At 37.8% G+C, this 18,379-nt stretch overlaps 4 protein-coding genes across 6 annotated transcripts; 2 read left to right on the forward strand and 2 right to left on the reverse strand.

Moving 5' to 3' along the window:
* Positions 1 to 176: 176 nt before the first annotated feature.
* On the forward strand, positions 177 to 1,330 carry Thg (tRNA-histidine guanylyltransferase). Its single transcript, XM_064066666.1, has 2 exons — positions 177 to 863; positions 915 to 1,330. The coding sequence occupies exons 1-2, from the start codon at positions 282 to 284 to the stop codon at positions 1,263 to 1,265; spliced, it is 933 nt and encodes a 310-aa protein (XP_063922736.1). The 5' UTR covers positions 177 to 281; the 3' UTR covers positions 1,266 to 1,330.
* On the reverse strand, positions 1,263 to 2,841 carry Vhaac39-1 (Vacuolar H[+] ATPase AC39 subunit 1). Its single transcript, XM_064066664.1, has 4 exons — positions 2,620 to 2,841; positions 2,062 to 2,570; positions 1,758 to 2,012; positions 1,263 to 1,712 (listed from the first exon to the last, which is right to left on the reverse strand). Exons 1-4 carry the CDS (start codon positions 2,738 to 2,740, stop codon positions 1,551 to 1,553), a joined length of 1,047 nt encoding a protein of 348 aa, XP_063922734.1. The 5' UTR covers positions 2,741 to 2,841; the 3' UTR covers positions 1,263 to 1,550.
* A 62-nt stretch (positions 2,842 to 2,903) lies between these two features.
* On the forward strand, positions 2,904 to 11,578 carry LOC135137107 (ubiquitin carboxyl-terminal hydrolase CYLD). Of its 3 annotated transcripts, none has more exons than XM_064066661.1 (7): positions 2,904 to 3,724; positions 3,774 to 4,491; positions 4,791 to 5,233; positions 9,780 to 9,995; positions 10,046 to 10,478; positions 10,535 to 10,870; positions 10,917 to 11,578. In XM_064066661.1, the coding sequence occupies exons 1-7, from the start codon at positions 3,290 to 3,292 to the stop codon at positions 11,111 to 11,113; spliced, it is 2,778 nt and encodes a 925-aa protein (XP_063922731.1). In that variant the 5' UTR covers positions 2,904 to 3,289; the 3' UTR covers positions 11,114 to 11,578. The 3 variants fall into 3 exon arrangements, with proteins under 3 accessions (XP_063922731.1, XP_063922732.1, XP_063922733.1); XM_064066662.1 differs by having other exon boundaries at positions 10,046 to 10,475; XM_064066663.1 differs by having other exon boundaries at positions 4,791 to 5,194.
* Positions 11,579 to 11,679: 101 nt separating this feature from the next.
* On the reverse strand, positions 11,680 to 12,592 carry LOC135137111 (probable Golgi SNAP receptor complex member 2). Its single transcript, XM_064066668.1, has 2 exons — positions 12,291 to 12,592; positions 11,680 to 12,244 (listed from the first exon to the last, which is right to left on the reverse strand). The coding sequence occupies exons 1-2, from the start codon at positions 12,422 to 12,424 to the stop codon at positions 11,743 to 11,745; spliced, it is 636 nt and encodes a 211-aa protein (XP_063922738.1). The 5' UTR covers positions 12,425 to 12,592; the 3' UTR covers positions 11,680 to 11,742.
* Positions 12,593 to 18,379: the final 5,787 nt, after the last annotated feature.

The following is an 18,379-nucleotide window of genomic DNA, read 5'->3' on the forward strand; positions in this document are numbered from 1 at the left end:
GTCATTCGTCTAAAGTGACATAACCTGACTTCATCCGGCGAAATCGCGAAATTTACAACTCTTCTAGTGTGTCGTGATGCATTGAAATATTACGCCAATTAATTACTGTACAGTCGAATATCGCGTAGAAATGAACGAATTTTTGAATTTCGGGTTTTTTCGTTTCCGAGTAGGTACAATGTACCGTAGCTGAAAATTACACTATATGTCATTCGTCAAAGGTGACATAACCTCACTTTATCCGGCGAAATCGCGAAATTAATAACACTTCCAGTGTTGTGATGCGTATTGTCCCCTGCACTCTTTTCGCGCATCTTAAAAAATTAATTCACACCCCAACAATGGCGAAGAGCAAATTCGAATACGTTAGGACTTTCGAGACCGAAGAGAAACTTCTTCCAAATAGTTGGATCGTGGTCAGGATTGACGGCAGAGCATTCCACCAGTTTTCAACGAAACACAACTTTAAAAAACCCAACGATTCCAACGCTCTAGCGCTTATGAATAAGGCGGCTTCCGTTGTCATGAACGAATTCAAAGACATTTCGCTGTGTTACGGACAAAGTGACGAATATTCGTTCGTTTTGCGCAAAGACACGACTTTATACAACCGTCGGGCCCCCAAAATTATGACCTACATTAACAGTTTATTTTCGGCGTCGTACGTCTTTTATTGGAGTCACTTTTTTAAAGAGACGAAATTGAAATATCCGCCGGTGTTTGACGCTAGAGTAATTCTGTATCCGAGCGATGAGAACTTGAGGGACTACTTAAGCTGGAGACAGGCCGACTGTCATATAAATAATTTATATAATACGACTTTCTGGGCGCTGGTGCTTAAAGGAGGGTTAACAAATGCTGAAGTAACAGTTGAATCATGACCACGTTGAAACAATTAAATGGTTAAATTTTAGGCGGAAAAAAGACTATCTGGGACACTATCTTCAGACAAAAACGAGATTCTGTTCAGCGAATTTGGGACCAATTATAACAACGAACCCGAAATGTTCAAAAAAGGCACCATTTTATTACGAAAGAGGGTGAAAAACCCCAAACACGGAAAAACTCGTGTGGTTGTTCTTCCATTCCATGAAGATCTGATTCAGGATAGTTTTTGGGAACGCAATTCCGAGATTCTTGGTATTAAAACGGCGCAACATTACGAGTGGCCTGAAAACACCCCCTTACCACTCCTAGTGTTATCCCAACTACATTTGGACCCCGATCGCGACGAAGAGCTCACCCTCATTGAAGACACAACCTAAGCTGTAGCATATTTTTATTAACACAGAAAACTAATTTGAAATAATTAAAATCATAACATTTATAATACATTCATTATTTACAACTGATCTAACTTATGCACCATATGTCAACAAAAAACTGAATCAAGTGAGACCGTGACCCGCAAACGTCAAACCTTGACATTTGTTTTTCACAGCCTCCTCCTAATTTTTCACGATCATATGACAGTTTGAACGAGGAATGACGAACCACTTAAAAACATCAATGGCGCTACTGTGTGTATAAATACGGAATGTATACCCCACTTAGAATATCGGTATATAATTATCAATTTTGGCCCTGTGCTTCTGCGCCACGCACTCCGCAATCCAGACGATGTTGCGGCACTCCTGTTCTTTCAACTTCAGATATGAGTAGAAAACCCCAAAGTGGAATTGTTGCAAGAACGCGTGCACGTTCAAGCGTACCTAAATCCACACGTTTATTTTTGTTCCAGAAACTCCTCAACTCACCTCATGCTCAAAGAACTTATCCTCCAAAGTTTTATCCCCTGGATTACTTCCAGCCCCTTCGAAAAGTTTCGAATACTCGGCGTAATACTCAGCCACGGCTTTAACTTGATCGTAGTCTTCGGCGCGGACGAGGGCTGCTAAGCCGTCGGGATTAAGCTTACCGCAACGTGGGTACAATTTAGCACGGTCGTCTTTGCTCAATTCCGTCCCGAAGGAGTTGATCGTGATGATAATGGCCCGGCGGTCGGCTTCAAACTATCTCAATTTTCTCGTTATTGTTCACATGATTGTGGTCGCTACTTACCGCCAAAATCTCGCACATGCAGTCGGCAGTGGTCCCCCCGATTTCTTTACAAAACGCGTAGAAAGCTTCCAAGTAGGCCTTATACAGCGTGTTTCGGATGATTTCAATGTTCATTTCGTCCAAATCTTGCTCGCTGATGCAATCAACGAAAAACGGAGCCAGCGGGGTGTCCACCAACACCGCATTGTACAACTCGGCGGGAGTCGACGCCACGTGAATGGCCTCCATTTGTTCGAAGCTCCCCAAGGGGTGACACTTCGGAATCAACTCCCCAATGGGACGTTGATGCAACGTCCCCGTGATCAACAGGATGATGTTATCGATCATGTAGCTGTACGTGATGAAATCCAGGAACGTGCTCAACGGCTCCACCGCTTGGTTCCTCATGTGTTGGAACTCGATCACCAATTTCTCCCTCAGTTTGTTATCGATCGTGGAAACGGCCAAAGGCGACGGTTCGTTGGCAAGAAAAGACCCGTAATCGGTTCCTTGCAGGTGGAGTTTGAGATCTACGCGAAAAAGGGGCTCACCTTGGGCCATTTCAGGGCTCATACTCACCTTCCAGAGTTTCGCATTGTACCAAATTCAGGTAGTCGGCTTGTTTCAAGATTCCGCATTTGAAACCACGGCAGAGGCCTTCAAGGTATCCCGCGTCGATGTTAAATAAGCAGCCCTTCATTTTTCGGGTGTTTTTTTGTGAAGATTTTGTGTTTTTAATCACCTCACCCACTAACTTGTCATATGATCAGTGACAGTCATGTGACAGATGACGCGCATGCGCAGGCCCGCCAACCGTCGTGACGGTGGGGACTTCGGAGCGGGGAATTTCCGGAGCGCAAAAGTGGATTAAAAGGACACGATTTGGCTGATTTGAGGCCTTCAGGAGCGCGACGGCCAGTAAAAAATTCGTCGCGCGTTGAAATCGACAATCATTGTATCAAGTTAGCTGTGATTTTCACGAAGTCGAATTTGCGTATTAAATGCGAGTTTTTCTGGTGCAAAATTTGCATTTCCGATGACTCACCTGCATTGTTCTAACTAATGGGATTTCGGTGTAATGCGACCTTCACAGGTGTTTATGTTTGAGCTGTCACCGTTGTGTCACAATTAAAAACGAACAGCTTTTATCTTTTAATTCCTTATGTTGCGTAGTTTTGATTAAGAGACTTTCGTAATTGTTCAGCAAGAATCCCGTCCACTGGAAAATGTCAAAAAAATTCGAAACGTCATGAACAAGATGGGCACCAAAGACTACAAATATGGTATATTCATTCAAAATGACCTGATCAACGAAATGAAGGCAGGTCAACATCAACGAACGGCCCTTTTGGGCCAGATTGTGAAAATCGAAGCCATCCTCGGGAGCGGTAAAATGTCAATTCGTTTTCTTAAGGACGGGGAGACGTGGGAGAGCACGACTTTCTGTTGTCGACAACAAAGCATTGTGGAAGTCCACGAGAAGCTCTGGCAATATTTGTACGCGGTGACGTCGCCGCAAGAACGCGTCAAGTTAGCGAAAAATAAAGAGCGCTGTGACAAGCTGAGTAACATCACGAAAGACATCACTGTGGGGTTCACGGACACCGATGGCGTCCAGTTGGGGACGACCAGGTTTCTGGGGAAAGTGCACGGAGTGGGACACTGCGTAGGAATCAAATTACACGTAAGAGCGACAATTTATGTTAAATCAAACCCTCACTAACGACTTTCAGCAAAAGAAAAAAGACAACAAGTGTGATGGCTCCTGTGCCGGCATTCAGTACTTCCAGTGCTTACCTGGGTACGGGGTTTTCACGACAATCGACCGAATCGTCCTCCAAAATAGTCCTCTCATCACGAACAAAGAGGCTCCCAAAGACAGCGAGTTAGAGCGATGTTTAGAAAAAAACGTCTCCAATTTTTCTAAACCGAAATACGAAGAAATCGTTACGAAATTTGGCGAGTATGATCAAAAAGTGAACGTCTCTCCAAAGAACTCCACTCAATTGAGGAGCTCGCTCTCGTTGCAAAATATCCTAGACGCCGAAAGTTTGACTGCCAATTCGAATAACGATTTTGATCAAAATTCGATCATCCAGCCTGACAGGTCCCAGCTTCTTAACGAAAAAAAGGCGAAAATGAAATCGGAGATGGACTTGAGCGATATTATAGGGACTTCCTGGCACGGGGCTACGGACGCTAAAGAGTTGGAGAAGTTCTCGAATTTGAATAAAACTCTAGACAGAGGCGAACACGAGAAGAACGGCTACAGGGAGAGCAGCAGAAGCAACAGGAACAAAAGCGTGAATATTTTGTCACACTTTTACGACAGTACTTTACCTAAAAGGAACAAAGTTAGTCAGGCCTCGGCGAAATTCTACGACACGACCCTCCCCAGAGCCGTCAACGGTGTCAAGAACGGCCATTCCTCGACCCAGGAAGACACGAAACGTAAGCGAAATTCTGCTTTCACAAATGGCGTTTGATTTCTAAAAATAGCTTGCTGCTAAACCTGGACTTTTTTTAGAACCCTATTTATAACCGTAATAGTCCGCTTCGTTATCAGAGTGTTTTTCTAAAACAATGTGTTGTACGTTAAAGTTGTTAAAAAGTTGGTACAATTTGCTTATTTCGTAGCTTCGCTATGCTCAATCAATCGAAAACATTGCGTGCCAAAAGTAGAACCATGAATCACATTTACTCAAACAACGACTACGCTTTCCTTAATAATATTCCCCTGTTTGTCTTAGAAATTAACGAAAAAAGTGAGAAGCAAGCGACCGCATCGGCTGCGCAAAACCTCTCCGATAAACCCAAGTATCATACGCCTAAACCGGGCACCAGCAAAGACTTAACGCTCGGGAGTTTAGTCGAGGTTTCCAACGACGTGACCGACCAGCCCCTTTATGGCGTCGTCAAGTGGATGGGGGCTGAGAACGGCACGAATTTCGTGCTAGTGGGGGTCGAACTCGAAGAGGAACACAACGATCTGCCTTTGACACTCACCGATGGCACCCACAACGGGGACAGGTACTTCAAGTGCGCGGAGAACAGGGCGCTTTTCGTTCCCTTGGATCAGTGCCACCAGGACTCCAGGTTCCAGGACGGGCTCCCGACGCCGGTGCACCAGGCGGCAGAACCAAATTTCCAAGCTGTAAGAAACAATAGAACAGAGTTACGATCGATTTCAATGGTAATCGCCATAAACGCACCTTAAAACGAAAAAATAATGCGATTTTTTAAAAGTATGCGGCCATTTTTTCGCCAATTTTGGGACTGCGTTCGCGGCGACCGTCCGTGTTCATACTAGATTTGCACGTTTTTGTATTAAGTAGCCAGTTTAGAAGGCGAATAATCGCGGCAAACGTAGTAAAATGTCCATAATTTTTCGTTTAAAAGTAAAATAAGGTTGTTAGAAAAAGGAAAAGTTACCAAATGCTGTCTACGTTCATATGTCAAATTAAAGACTTGTCACTAGATTGAACTTCAAAAACTTCAATCATGTACAAATTGGGATACAAAGCATTAAGTAATTGTATTTTATTAAACAAAACTATAAATAAGTCACGAATTATTGAGTTTGTGTTAATTTGACGTTTGAAATTTTCAAAATTGTACGCTTTTGGAATTCCAGTACTACGTTGTCAGTGCCTGTCTGTGTTCATACGTTCATAGTCAAGATAGGCAAAGTTCGAACTATAGTGCATTCATCGACCTTATAGGTCCATTTATAAACTTGTCGCTGACGTTGCTGTTTGACGTTGATAGCACGAATTCCACGAAAATCTAATTTTGATAGAGATGATGAGGTCCACTAATGTTAAGCCATTTAATTTCTTGAATGAAAAATTCATCACAATTGAGCTTGGAATAGATATGGGTGGGGCTTAATTTTTGGCTTGTTTTTTTTCTTAATATACATGATATTCTTTTAACAACACGACAGTCACAAACATGTTTTTTTTTATTGTAGAGAAATACGGATTTTGCAATTAAGCTCCGCCCTCTTGGCTCACGACGAATTAAAAAGTCATCACAATTGAGATAGGGCGGGTGGGCGGGCTTACATTTTGCCTTTTTTTCTTAATACGTGGATAATACGATTACTTAAAAACATATTTCACATGGTAATTTCTAGGCATTAAAAAAAATCATCAGTGTTTAGATAGGGCGGATGGGCGGGGCTTATATTTTGCTTTTTTTTTCTTAATATACATAATCATCTTTTTACAACAAAAAACTTAAAACATGGTTAAAATGGTACATTTTTGCAAGGAAATATGGATTTTGTAATTAAGGGGCGGAGCCTAATTACAAAATTTCCTTATACAAATTTTCCTTTTAAACATGCTTGCATTTTCTCTTGTTTTTCTTAAAATACATTACCATCTTTTCACAACAAGAAACTTAAAACATGGTTAATTTTTGCAAAATGGCAAAATCAAAGCCCCCCCACCCGCCCTGTTTCAATTGTGATGATTTTTTTTATTCGCCCTGAATCAAGGGGACGGAGCTTAACTGCAAAATACTTATTTCTTTATAAGAGCTATAAGAAGCTAAAACATTTTTTTGAATATCGTGTTGTTCAAAGAATATTATGTTTATTAAGAAAAAAGGCAAAATATAAACCCCGCCCACCCACCCCCTCTCAATTGTGATGATTTTTTTATTCTTGGAAACAGAAAACGCGTTTAAAAAAGTGTATTTTTGCAAGAAAATATGGATTTTGCGGTTAGGTCTGTCAACCAATGAAAACTTCATTACTATTTAAATCAGGGCAGGTATCGGTGGGATCTTTGGCTTTATTTTTTTTTTAATATACTTAGTATTCTTCGAACAACACGATACCTAAGGACATGTTTTTTATTTCTTGTAGAGAAATAAGGATTTTGCAATTATACTCCGCCCCCTTGGCTCACGACGAATAAAAAAAATCATCACAATTGAGATAGGGTGGGTGGGCGGGGCTACATTTTGCCTTTTTTTTTCTTAGTATTTGTAGACTGATTTCGACAACAAAAAACTTAAGACATGTTTAAAATGATAAATTTGTTTAGGGAAATATCGATTTTGCAATTACGCTCCGCCTCTCGGTCTGACAACGAATGAAAAATTGGGGGGTCTCGTTTGGTTTTCTTTTTTAATTAATACATTTAGTTTTCTTTGTATAACACTATTACTTAAGAACATATTTCACATGATAATTTCTCGCAGAAAAATAACGATTTTACAATTAAGCTCCGCCCCTCGGCTTACGACCAATTAAAAAAAAAAATCATCAGAATTGAGATAGGGCGGGTGGGTGGGGCATATATTTCGTCTGTTCTTTCTTAATCATAGCCATCTTTTCATAACAAGAAACTTAAACCATGGTTAAAATGGTTTTTGCAAGGAAATATGGATTTTTCAATTATGGGGCGCAGCCTATTGCAAAATCGATATTTCCTTATAGTAATGTTCCATTGTAAACATGTTTTAAGTTTTATGTTGTGAAACGAAGTCTACATATATTAAAACAAAAAGACAAAATGTCAGCCCGCCCACCCACCCTATCTCCATTGTAATGATTTTTTTTATTCGCAGTGAACCCAAGGGGGCGAAGTTTAACTGCAAAATACTTATTTCTTTACAAGATATTAAAACATGTTTTTGAGTATCGCGTTGTTCTAAGAACACTATGTATATTAAGAAAAAAAGGCAAAATATACACCACGCCCACCCACCCCATTTCGATTGTGATGATTTTTTTTTTATTCTTGGAAACCCAAAACATGTTTAAAATGGTAAATTTTTGTAAAGAAATATGGATTTTTCAATTAGGCTCCGCTCCTAGGTCTGCCAACGAATGAACACTTCATAACTATTTAGATCAGGCCAGGTATGGGTGGGACTTAATCTTTGGCTTTAGTTTTTTTTTTATATTTTTACTTGAAACTTGGTATTAATGTTCTTCAACACAGATAATGAAAGCCGTCTTTAAGCATTTTCTAAAATTCAACCCCTAAGGGAGTGAAATGTGGAAGCTAAGTTTGTATGGAAAAATATTTCAATTAGATATTTAAATTTTTACGTGAAATTTAAAAACATGTTTTTAACTTCTCGTAGAGAAATAAGGATTTTGCAGTTGAGCTCCGCCTTCTCGACTCACGACGAATAAAAAAAAATCATCACAATTGAGACTGGGTGGGTGGGCGGGGCTACATTTTGCCTTTTTTCTTAATAGGTGTAGACTTATTTCGACAACAAGAAACATAAAACATGTTTAAAATGATAAATTTGTATAGGAAACATCGATTTTACAATTAAGCTCCGCCTGTCGGTCTGACAACGAATGAAAAATTGGAGCGTCTCGTGTGGTTTTCTCTTTTAATTAATACATTTAATTTTCTTTGTATAACACGATTACTTAAGAACATATTTCACATGGTAATTTCTCGTAAAAAAAATATAGATTTTAGTATTAAGCTTCGCCCCTCGGCTTACGACGAATAATAAAAAAATAATCAGAATTGAGATAGGGTGGGTGGGCGGGGCTTATATTTTGCCTTTTTTTTTTTCTTAATATAGGTAGCCATCTTTTCACAACAAGAACTTAGAACATGGTTAAAATGGTACATTTTTGCAAGGAAGTATAGATTTTGCAATTATGGGGCGGAGCCTATTTGCAAAATTAATATTTCCTTATACAAATTTTCCATTTTAAACATGTTTTAAGTTTCATGTTGCGAAAAGAAGTCTACATATATTAAAACAAAAAGACAAAATGTCAGCCCGCCCACCCACCCTGTCTCAATTGTGATGATTTTTTTTTATTCGCCGTTAACCAAGAGGGCGGAGCTTAACTGTATAATACTTATTTCTTTATAAGAAATTAAAAACATGTTTTTGAGTATCGTGTTATTCAAGGAATACAATGTAAATTAAGAAAAAAAGGCAAATTATAAACCCCGCCCACCCACCCTAATTCAATTGTGATGATTTTTTTATTCGCCGTGAACCAAAGGGGTGGAGCTTAACTGCAAAATACTTATTTCTTTATAAGAAATTAAAAATAGGTTTTTGAGTATCGTATTGTTTAAAAAATACTATGTATATTAAGAAAAAAAAAAGGCAAAATATAAACCCCGCCCACCCACCCGATCTCATTGTGATTTCTTTTTATTCTTAGAAACTTAAAACACTCTTAAAATGTTAAAATTTTTTCGTAAGGAAATATGGATTTTGGAGTTAGTCTCCGCCCCTAGGTCTGCCAACGAATGAAAACTTCATATCTATTTAGATCAGGGCAGGTGGGCAGGTGTGGGTGGGGCTTAATCTTTGGCTTTATTTTTTTCTTAATATACACAATATTCTTTGAGCAATACGATAGTCAAAAACATGTTTTTAATTTCTTTAGAGAAATAAAGATTTTGCAGTTAAGCTCCGCCTTATTGGCTCACGACGAATAAAAAAAATCGTCACAATTGAGTTAGGGTGGGTGGGCGGGGCTACATTTTGCCTTTTTTTCTGTATATGTGTAGACTTATTTCGACAACAAGAAACTTAAAACATGTCAACTTAAATCCTCCACTTTTCTTCTATAATCCCTTTAAATACGGCAAAAGTTGAACATCAAAGTGACTTGATACGAAAAACAGCGTCAACAGCAAGCTTATAAATCCCACTTTACTTACTGCAGCAACTGTAGCCTATAGTCCGTTCGTGTCACGCATGCGCATTATCGAATTCTTGTTTGACAGATGGAATGTCCGGTGATAGAGGGCGCTGTGGCGCCCCTCTGCATGCCCACCGAAGAGGACGTCGAAGCCGTCTGCGGCAAATTCCGTGGCATCCAAGGCCACCACAACTCCTGTTACCTCGACGTCACTCTCTTCTCTATGTTTACCTACACGGCAGTATTCGACAGTTTATTGTTTCGACCGAAAGGACCAAGAGACATCCACGAATACAACGAGGTACTCGCAACATTTTTTCTATTCTTCTTGCTCATACTTTTCCTGTTCAGGTTCAAAGGGTTTTGCGCGAAGAGATCGTCAACCCTCTCCGTAAAAACCTCTTCGTCCGAGCCGACCACGTGATGCGTTTGAGGCGCTTATTAGATAAACTAAGTTCGGTGTCTGGTCTAACCAGCGAGGAGAAGGATCCAGAGGAGTTTCTGAATTCGCTTCTGGCACAAATACTCAAGGCTGAACCCTTTTTGAAGTTGAATTCGGGCCAGGAGGCGTTCTATTACCAGCTGTTCGTGGAAAAGGACGCGGATTTGACGTTACCGACGGTGCAGCAGCTGTTCGAGCAGAGTTTCCTCACCAGCAATATCAAACTGAAGGAAGTCCCGTCGTGTCTCATCATCCAGATGCCCAGGTTCGGAAAGAACTACAAGATGTATCCCAGGATTTTGCCGTCGCAGCTTTTGGATGTCACTGACGTCATACAGGGTTGTAAGTTCGCTGGGGATTTACACGTTTACGTAATACTTTGTATGTTTTGTGCGCAGCTCCTCGTCAGTGTATTGTTTGCGGCAAGTTGGCTAGGTGGGAGTGCCAGGAGTGCTTCGACGACTGCAGCAACGCGGGTTTGGAAAGTACGGCGTTCTGCTCCAAGTGCTTGGAAACTGCTCACCGACACGAACGTAGGGCCCACCACAGACCCGTGCAGCTGGAAGTGTGCGACGATTTCTCTATGTTGGAAGATCACTGTCGCCCTCCTCGACTTTTTATGGAACTATTTGCTGTGATTTGTATCGAAACTTCGCACTACGTGGCTTTCGTCAAATGTGGGGTCGGGCACGAGGCTCCCTGGTGCTTTTTCGACTCGATGGCGGATCGAAAAGGTGCGACACCATCTTGTGTGAGCCGATTTTAAACTAGTTGTTGCAGGGGAGAAAAACGGTTATAATATACCGGAAATGGTGGCTTGCCCCGACATCTCGCGATGGTTATCCGACGAGAGGATCTGTCGCCAGTTGCACGAAGACTTCCCGCAGGATCGACACTTACCTGAACATGCTCGCAGATTGTTATGTGATGCATATATTTGTATGTACCAAAGCTCCGACGTCATGATGTACAGATAGATTGTAAATTTAAAACGACTGATTTTTACTAGAATTATTTATTTCTGTTATAGAACTTACTTTACTTTGTTACAAAACTTATATTATTTAAGAATTAAAAGTATAATGCTTGTTATCTTCAGTATTGTTAACTATATCACTTTGTTATTTTCGTCGTAAAGTAGAGTGGAAGTGTCATGACAATGTGCCTTGCCTGCTGATTTGCTAACAATCGTAAATGGCAAAACCAAACGCACGTCGGCTTTTTCTAAATCAAATACAAAGTGATATGGCATTTATTAAAACGCGATCCCTTGGATCGGTACGATTTTCATGCTAACAAAAATCGTACTGGCTCAAATAACCCCACCACGTGAATATTCACTCATTTGAATCTATAAAATAGAACTTACTGGAGTATTTTTTGTAGAAAGTTTATTTTTATTGTTAAAAAGGTCAGAGGGACGAAATAAATCCTAGCAATCACTTCGAATTTTCTTAAAAATAAAAAAATACATAACCTCAATCAAACACATCAGCCGCCGCCATTTTGGTTCCACCAACCGCGCTCAAATCAAACCCAGCTCTGAAAATATTCTTGTATTGAAACATTTATAAACTTTGCTTAAATACAGGGGAATGTGTCACCGCTAAGTAAAATAAATAATCACTAGTACAATAACAACAAGCGTAATCACGATTCCCAGTATCAGAACGAACTTATCCTCCACCGCCCTCTTCTCAATTAGCCTCATGGTATGATTACTCAACCCCAACGTGTTCGCCATGTCCATAATCCTCCTGTGCGCCCCCTTCAAAGTCAACCTCTGCGACCTCAAAGAGTCCAGCGCATTAGCTCCTGTGTGCAACATCTCGTCAATGCCCTTATGGGAATTCTGCAGCGAATTCTGGTGCTGAATCGCATAATCTATGTTGATGGTTGTCAAGTCGGGATTGGGGGCAAACCTGCGACTCAGCAGTTGTTCCCTTTCGCTAGCCGCCGCCTCCCGTCGCGCTCTCTTCTGCTGAGACGCCGCCAACGCAGCTTGGAGGTGTCTCGCGTCGTACTTCAACTGATCGCAACGCATTTTGGCGTTGGGTCTTTGATCAATCGGAACTTTATACAAGTAGACATCGAGTTTCTCACAGTTGCTGCAATACGTGCGTAAGAAAATTGAATTTTTTGAGGAGGTGTTACCTATTAATTGCATTAATTTTTTCTTGGATGTCAACTTCGACTTCGACGGCGTTTGCACCGCTTTGTTCGAGCGATTGAAAGGTTTGCTGGGTCTGTTGGATTAATTTGTTGGTTTGGTGGTATAGCGTATCCATTGTGGGCAAGACACATTTCAAAAAAAATTAGGAAGTTGTAATTACAGCATATTGTGTTGACGTCTTCACTGTCAGCGAACGGATTAAAGTCTGTCCAATCAATTTAACAGCAGTTATTAATACCAGAGAAAATAGAGAAGTGACATAGACATAGAACAAGGTCTCTAATACTCGCGTTTTGTTCACTAAGAGCGCCTCTAGCACCAGGCTTAGGAACTAAAAGCGGCGCAAAATTTGAAAGTGAATTTTGCTGGTGAATTTTTTTATAAAGTGTTTATAACATTGTTTGTGAATTTTTATATGCTACTTTCAAAACGCCTTAATACGTCTCGAGACTAACATACAAAAACACACATAGACATAGAGGCTGATTTTGCAAAACCACCCTTATTGACATTGGAGTCCTCAACCGCCAACGACAAGCGCCAAATTTAAATAGTCGATGCCAATAAAAACCTTGGTTCACTATAATTGTAATTCGTGTGACTTGAATGAAAATGAAGGAAACAGTAAGCAGCTTGTAATATTCTGGTAAATCTAGTGTCAATTTGTCGAAAATAAAACGCGTCGTTAAAAATATTGTGACATTTCTTCTAGTTAATTTTATTCCTAGTTACAACCAAAATTTTAACACTCTGTATGTCAGATAGTGAAAAAAAACTGTAATACTCAGATATAGAGTGATTTGATTAGAGAAAATCGTCCATCAAGTTCACTTTGGAAAATTGCCTTTGAATTTTAAATAAGAATTTGTTGCTTCCTTATCTCATTTAAAAAATTATTACAATCTGAAAATAATACAAACAAAAATATTCTCACTTTTTACCTTCAAGAAAGTTAGATTATAATTGGGATTCGTGATAGGCGACGAGTAGTCAAAAATCATCACAAAGAGGCGGCAAAATCCAAGAAATTTCGAAGCCAACTTTAATATACGATCTTTTATAACCACTTTCTATGTTATTATTAATTAAAAAATAGCGAACAATAAGGTCAAATCCACGTTACCAAAAATCTAATATTAAAAAAGTGCTTCCCTTTTTATCAAATTTTGAATAAATATCTTAAATAAATAACATTTATTTTAAAAGGTGTCTTTATCAAAATTGAATAACCCCAAGCTACGATCATTTCCTAAAAAGCGTACCATGAAGTCAGTACTCGTTGAGAGTACCTTAAAAAAAAACTACGTGGACAAAGTGTTTCAAAAAACAAAGCAGGCTATTCATCAAATTATAGGCGATAATTTAATTTATTTTCATGTCGATGAAACAACCGATTCATGTGGACGTTATGTCGCAAAATTTGTTGATTGGAACTTTGACCCGTGAAAAGCTTTGGAAAAGACAAATAATAATACCATTACAAGGTTTATTCATAAAGGTTGGCGAACTTGTTTCTTCCGGAACCAGTTTCGTTGAAAAAAATCATATTAATGTCATCATAGTTTTATCTTAACCTGTACTGGCCCCGCCCACCCGCCCTCTAATTGCTTACAGGCTATAACATTGGCCAAAATCAGTGTTATCTTGGCAAATACTATCCCCGCCCGATTTGATTTCTGTTCAGTATAAGATCCACCTTTCATTCTGACCTGATAAAATAAATCACTGAAATGGAGAGGGGGTGGGTGGGCGGGACTAAATATATTACCTAAATGTCTCTTTTTTTACTGAATAACCAAAACATTGTTGTCTAATGATTTAAATTTTTTAACCAAAAATTGCCAAGTTTATTATTATTAAGATAGGACTGACTTTGGCAAATCACATATCCTCTAAGAAAATACCGGGTGGGTGGGTGGGGCTAGTACTGATTAAGATGAAAGTGATGTTAGCAAATCATAGAAGATTTATTATTGCGCGTAATAAAACTCAGCACCTGATTACAGGATGAAATAATAATAATGTAAGGTTGATCAAATCGAAAAAAATTATCAAAATATATACCTAAGTCTAACAGTTTCATAGGGCGGAAGAAAGCTCTGATCAGTTTTATAATCATAATTGATAACGTTCATTTTTGGGCTGAATGAAATAACTTTGCATTTAAGGAGACTCAATTTAAACTTATTGTTGATGCACCACTCATATATAGCCTAGTAATTTTTTTTTTTGTAAGAAAATAGCATCTCCAATTGAGTTAATATCATGGAATATTTACGCATCATCCGCAAATAACAAAACTGATTTTATTTGGCACTTTTGACATTTTCGTTTTTCAACAATTTTGGAAAATAATCCAGAGTCTGGTCACGTCTTTTTTTATTTTTTCACATCCTAGATTCTATTATTAGTTTCCATTCCCACTCAACAGAAGAACATAATTAGCCCCGCCCACCCACCCTGTCTCCTTTTCAGGGATTTATTTTATCCGAACTGAATGAAATTACGGATCTTAATACTGAACAGAAATAAAATTAGTCGTTAGAATGAGAAAAGGGCGGGTGGGTGGGGCTAGTATTTGCTAAGACAAGCTGATTTTGGCAAATGACATACCTTCCAAAGAAAGTAGAGGGTGGGTGGGCGGGGCTAGTACTTGTTAAGATAAAACTGATTTTGGCACTTTTGATATTTGCGTCCATTTTTCAACTATTTTCGAAAATTGTCCAGAGTCTGGTCAGGTCTTTTTTTATTTTTTTTTTATATCCTAGATTCCACTAGTTGCCACTCCCACTCGACAGAAGGACATAATTAGCCCCGCCCACCCACCCTATCTCCTTTTCAATGATGGATTTTATCCGATTTGAATGAAATTAATGATCATATACTGAAAAGAAAATAAAACTAGTCGTTAGAATGAAAAGAGGGTGGGTGGGCGGGGCCAGTACTTAGAGACCGTATTCTAAGGGAGGGTATTCTATGTCTATGTCGCTTCTCTATGTTCTCTGGTATTAATAACTGCGGTTAAACCAGAGAACATAGAGAAGCGACATAGAGGCTGATTTTGCAAAACCACCCTTATAGACATTGGAGTCCTCAAGCGCCAAATTTAAATAGTCGATGCAATAAAAACCTTGGTTCACTATAATTGTAATTCGTGTGACTTGAATGAAAATGAAGGAAACAGTAAGCAGCTTGTAACATTCTGGTAAATCTAGTGTCAATTTGTCGAAAGTAAAATGCGTCGTTAAAAATATTGTGACATTTCTTCTAGTTAATTTTATTCCTAGTTAGAACCAAACACTGCTGCCAACATAAATTGCGGAGTCCTCAACCGTCATTTAATTTAAACTATGGCGCTTCTCTATGTTCTCTGTTAATACTACTAGTAAGGCCCCCTCAGAACACAATACGTTTTTCATGATTTTAGCCTGGTTTTCAAGGTAACTTTTAAAAAAGTTAAATTTTTTTAAGAATTTGCTCGTTTTTTCGAAGTCACAATTATCAAAAAAGATTTGTTTTCTTGACATAAATAAAACTATGAATAATTTATTTAATTTTATTCTACAAAATAAATGGACTGTAATAATTAATTATTTATAATAAACAGTAATAAATAGATAATTATAATAAATGTATGATACACCTTACAATTCACTTGTTGACCTCATCATATCTAAGTCCGTTGACGAAAAGGACGTTTGGGAGCCTTCTGTGGAAAGAGAGCTATTGGATTCTTCACACGAGTCTGAGGAATCATTTTCGGCCAAATTTCCAAGAGCTCTTCTAAAAGCTGATGAATGAGCAGCACTTCTAAATCTTATTCTGACAAACATACAAATGTTGATCACTAATTCCACCGTTCTTTCGTCGTGCGCTGGCAGGCGAACATTGTGTAAATCTGCAGAAACAATTGTTAATTTTTTGCTGGTGGCGTTGACCATAGTATCGTTTTCTCCCAGGTTATTTATGGAAACAGTGGCAGATTGTTCAAACATGTTTGATCTTCTCCTTCTATTGAACTGGCAAATTTTTAATTCGTCAAGCAATTGACTATCAACACCAAACCGCTTTTTTTGAACCATTGTTTTGTTCTGTAGCAGATAAAGAAATGCTAAAAAATTGTGTACTTAGTGTATTCAGCCACATAAAATAGGACAGCCGCTTCCATGAGTTTCGAATTAAATAAAGCACAGAAGAAACTATCAAAACACACAAAAATTAATAACAATTCTCCTTACCTTATTTTGTGTTCTTCAATAAACTAATGTTGTATGAGAGGTGCCAGGGGTGCCAGCGTGAATATTTGTGATTTAGGGATTTGGTTTAGGGAGTTTTTGTTTTTACACATAATTACGTTGGCAAACAGATCCGCACACCAACTTTCCGACGTAGGCAACCCAATTAACGTTTATCTATTATTATTATTATTATTATTATTATTATTATCTATTGTCTATTATATCTATTATCTATTTTTTAAAATTCAAAATATTTGGAATTTCTAATAAATAAATTAGACCTTTACAAGTCTTCAGTTTCTCTTTGTATATTAAATCTCCAATTTGTGTTTAAAAAGAATCTTGGCTGATTACATAGCTCTTGAGCTAAAGTTGATTGTAAATTTCTCCCCATTCTTATATATTTTAATTCATTATTATTATATTCTTTGCCTAGTATAATGTTTGTATGATAAGTTAATCCAACAATAACAGCTCTTGGACAACATAATCTATCTTTATTTTTAATTTGTGTTATACTTTTCTTTGTTCGTGAGTCTTCTGTTATATTTAACAATCTTTTAGCGTTAGTAGCACCTCTAGGCATATTAACAACTTCTGCATGAAATGTACAACCGTATATATCTAAATCTTGATTTGAAGTTAAGATACTTTGAATTTTGTTTAATAAATTATCAATTTCAGAAGTTCTTGATAACCCTGTGGAAATAGGGGACCAAAGATCATTGTGATTAACTACTATATTTAATAAATCTCCTTCTTTGAAATTTGTTTTCTCTTTTACTATTTCAACCATTTCATTTAAACCCTCTCTAATGACAGTAATTTTTCTCATAATTATGTCTGAAAGATCAGACTCGGATGATTCTTCCTCTTTCAATAATATAACTTATATTATAGTAAACTTTATGTTTCTTCCATTTTTTGCTGTATTCAGCTTTTGTTTCTATTATTTTAATTTTAGGCTTTTTTGAAAACTCTATAAAATAACTATCTTCGAATGCAAAAGATTGCTCACTAATTTTTTGTAATAATTCTGCCTTTTTCATTTTTGAGTAATCTTTAATATTTTTTTTTTTAGCAATTTTTCTTAGTTCTTTTAACGTTTGATCCAGATTTGTCTTCGGTTCTTCTTTCAATAGTTCTTTTAAACTAGGTGATTTGATTTCGTTGAGAAGAATGTTTAAATTGTCATTGTTTACATTATCTGAAATTTGATTCATTAGATCTATTTTTTTACTATTTCTGTTTATGTTTAAGTTTAGTTTGCTAGCAATTGATTTTAATTTTTTAATACTAATCCCGCTTAATTTATTATGCCAATCTCCAGCATTGAGTTCTTCTTTTAAAATTAATTTTATGAGATCTGATTTAGTTTTTGAGTTATATTTTGAGTAGTTCTTTAAACCTTGCCTTCTTGCAATGGTTTTTTATTTTTTCAAATTTAGTTTATTTAGTACAATTTCATTATCTGATGTTGGTGTTAAAAAATATTTATTCATCAATAATGACGATTCATTGTGAGACTTCGCTGAACTCAGCAAAGCTTCGTGAGCCAAAGGCCAAAGGTGAACTCGAGGACAGGATATTTTTATTGATTTGTTCAATTATCTCACCCACTTTTTTTAAATCCCCTTTAGTAAGTTTTACAATTTCCTCAAGACTCATTTTAAGAAGTTGATCTTTCTGTATCTCCATTCAGTAGAGAAAAAATTATTCAGAATATTTATGGGTACCTTTTAACCTTATATATCTTTCTAATTTTTCATGCCATATATTTTTGAAATGTCTTTTTTTATATAGTGTCGGTACATCCATAAAACATATATTAC

Source organism: Zophobas morio, unplaced genomic scaffold (genome assembly GCF_036711695.1).
Source record: "Zophobas morio isolate AGI-343-1 ecotype UQ-CSIRO unplaced genomic scaffold, CSIRO_AGI_Zmor_V1 ptg000028l, whole genome shotgun sequence".
In the NCBI taxonomy this organism is placed as follows: Eukaryota; Metazoa; Arthropoda; class Insecta; order Coleoptera; family Tenebrionidae; genus Zophobas; species Zophobas morio.

Excerpts from the sequence above, each read along its gene's own strand:
- Thg (XM_064066666.1), top strand. The coding sequence starts at position 282 with ATGCGTATTGTCCCCTGCACTCTTTTCGCGCATCTTAAAAAATTAATT. Across the intron at positions 864-914 it reads GAGGGTTAACAAATGCTGAA|GCGGAAAAAAGACTATCTGG; the intron begins GTAACAGTTGAA and ends GTTAAATTTTAG.
- Vhaac39-1 (XM_064066664.1), bottom strand. The coding sequence starts at position 2,740 with ATGAAGGGCTGCTTATTTAACATCGACGCGGGATACCTTGAAGGCCTC. Across the intron at positions 2,571-2,619 it reads ACAATGCGAAACTCTGGAAG|ATCTCAAACTCCACCTGCAA; the intron begins GTGAGTATGAGC and ends TTTTTCGCGTAG. Across the intron at positions 2,013-2,061 it reads GCATGTGCGAGATTTTGGCG|TTTGAAGCCGACCGCCGGGC; the intron begins GTAAGTAGCGAC and ends AAATTGAGATAG.
- LOC135137107 (XM_064066661.1), top strand. The coding sequence starts at position 3,290 with ATGAACAAGATGGGCACCAAAGACTACAAATATGGTATATTCATTCAA. Across the intron at positions 4,492-4,790 it reads GACCCAGGAAGACACGAAAC|AAATTAACGAAAAAAGTGAG; the intron begins GTAAGCGAAATT and ends TGTTTGTCTTAG. Across the intron at positions 10,479-10,534 it reads CACTGACGTCATACAGGGTT|CTCCTCGTCAGTGTATTGTT; the intron begins GTAAGTTCGCTG and ends TTTTGTGCGCAG.
- LOC135137111 (XM_064066668.1), bottom strand. The coding sequence starts at position 12,424 with ATGGATACGCTATACCACCAAACCAACAAATTAATCCAACAGACCCAG. Across the intron at positions 12,245-12,290 it reads AAAATTAATGCAATTAATAG|CAACTGTGAGAAACTCGATG; the intron begins GTAACACCTCCT and ends CACGTATTGCAG.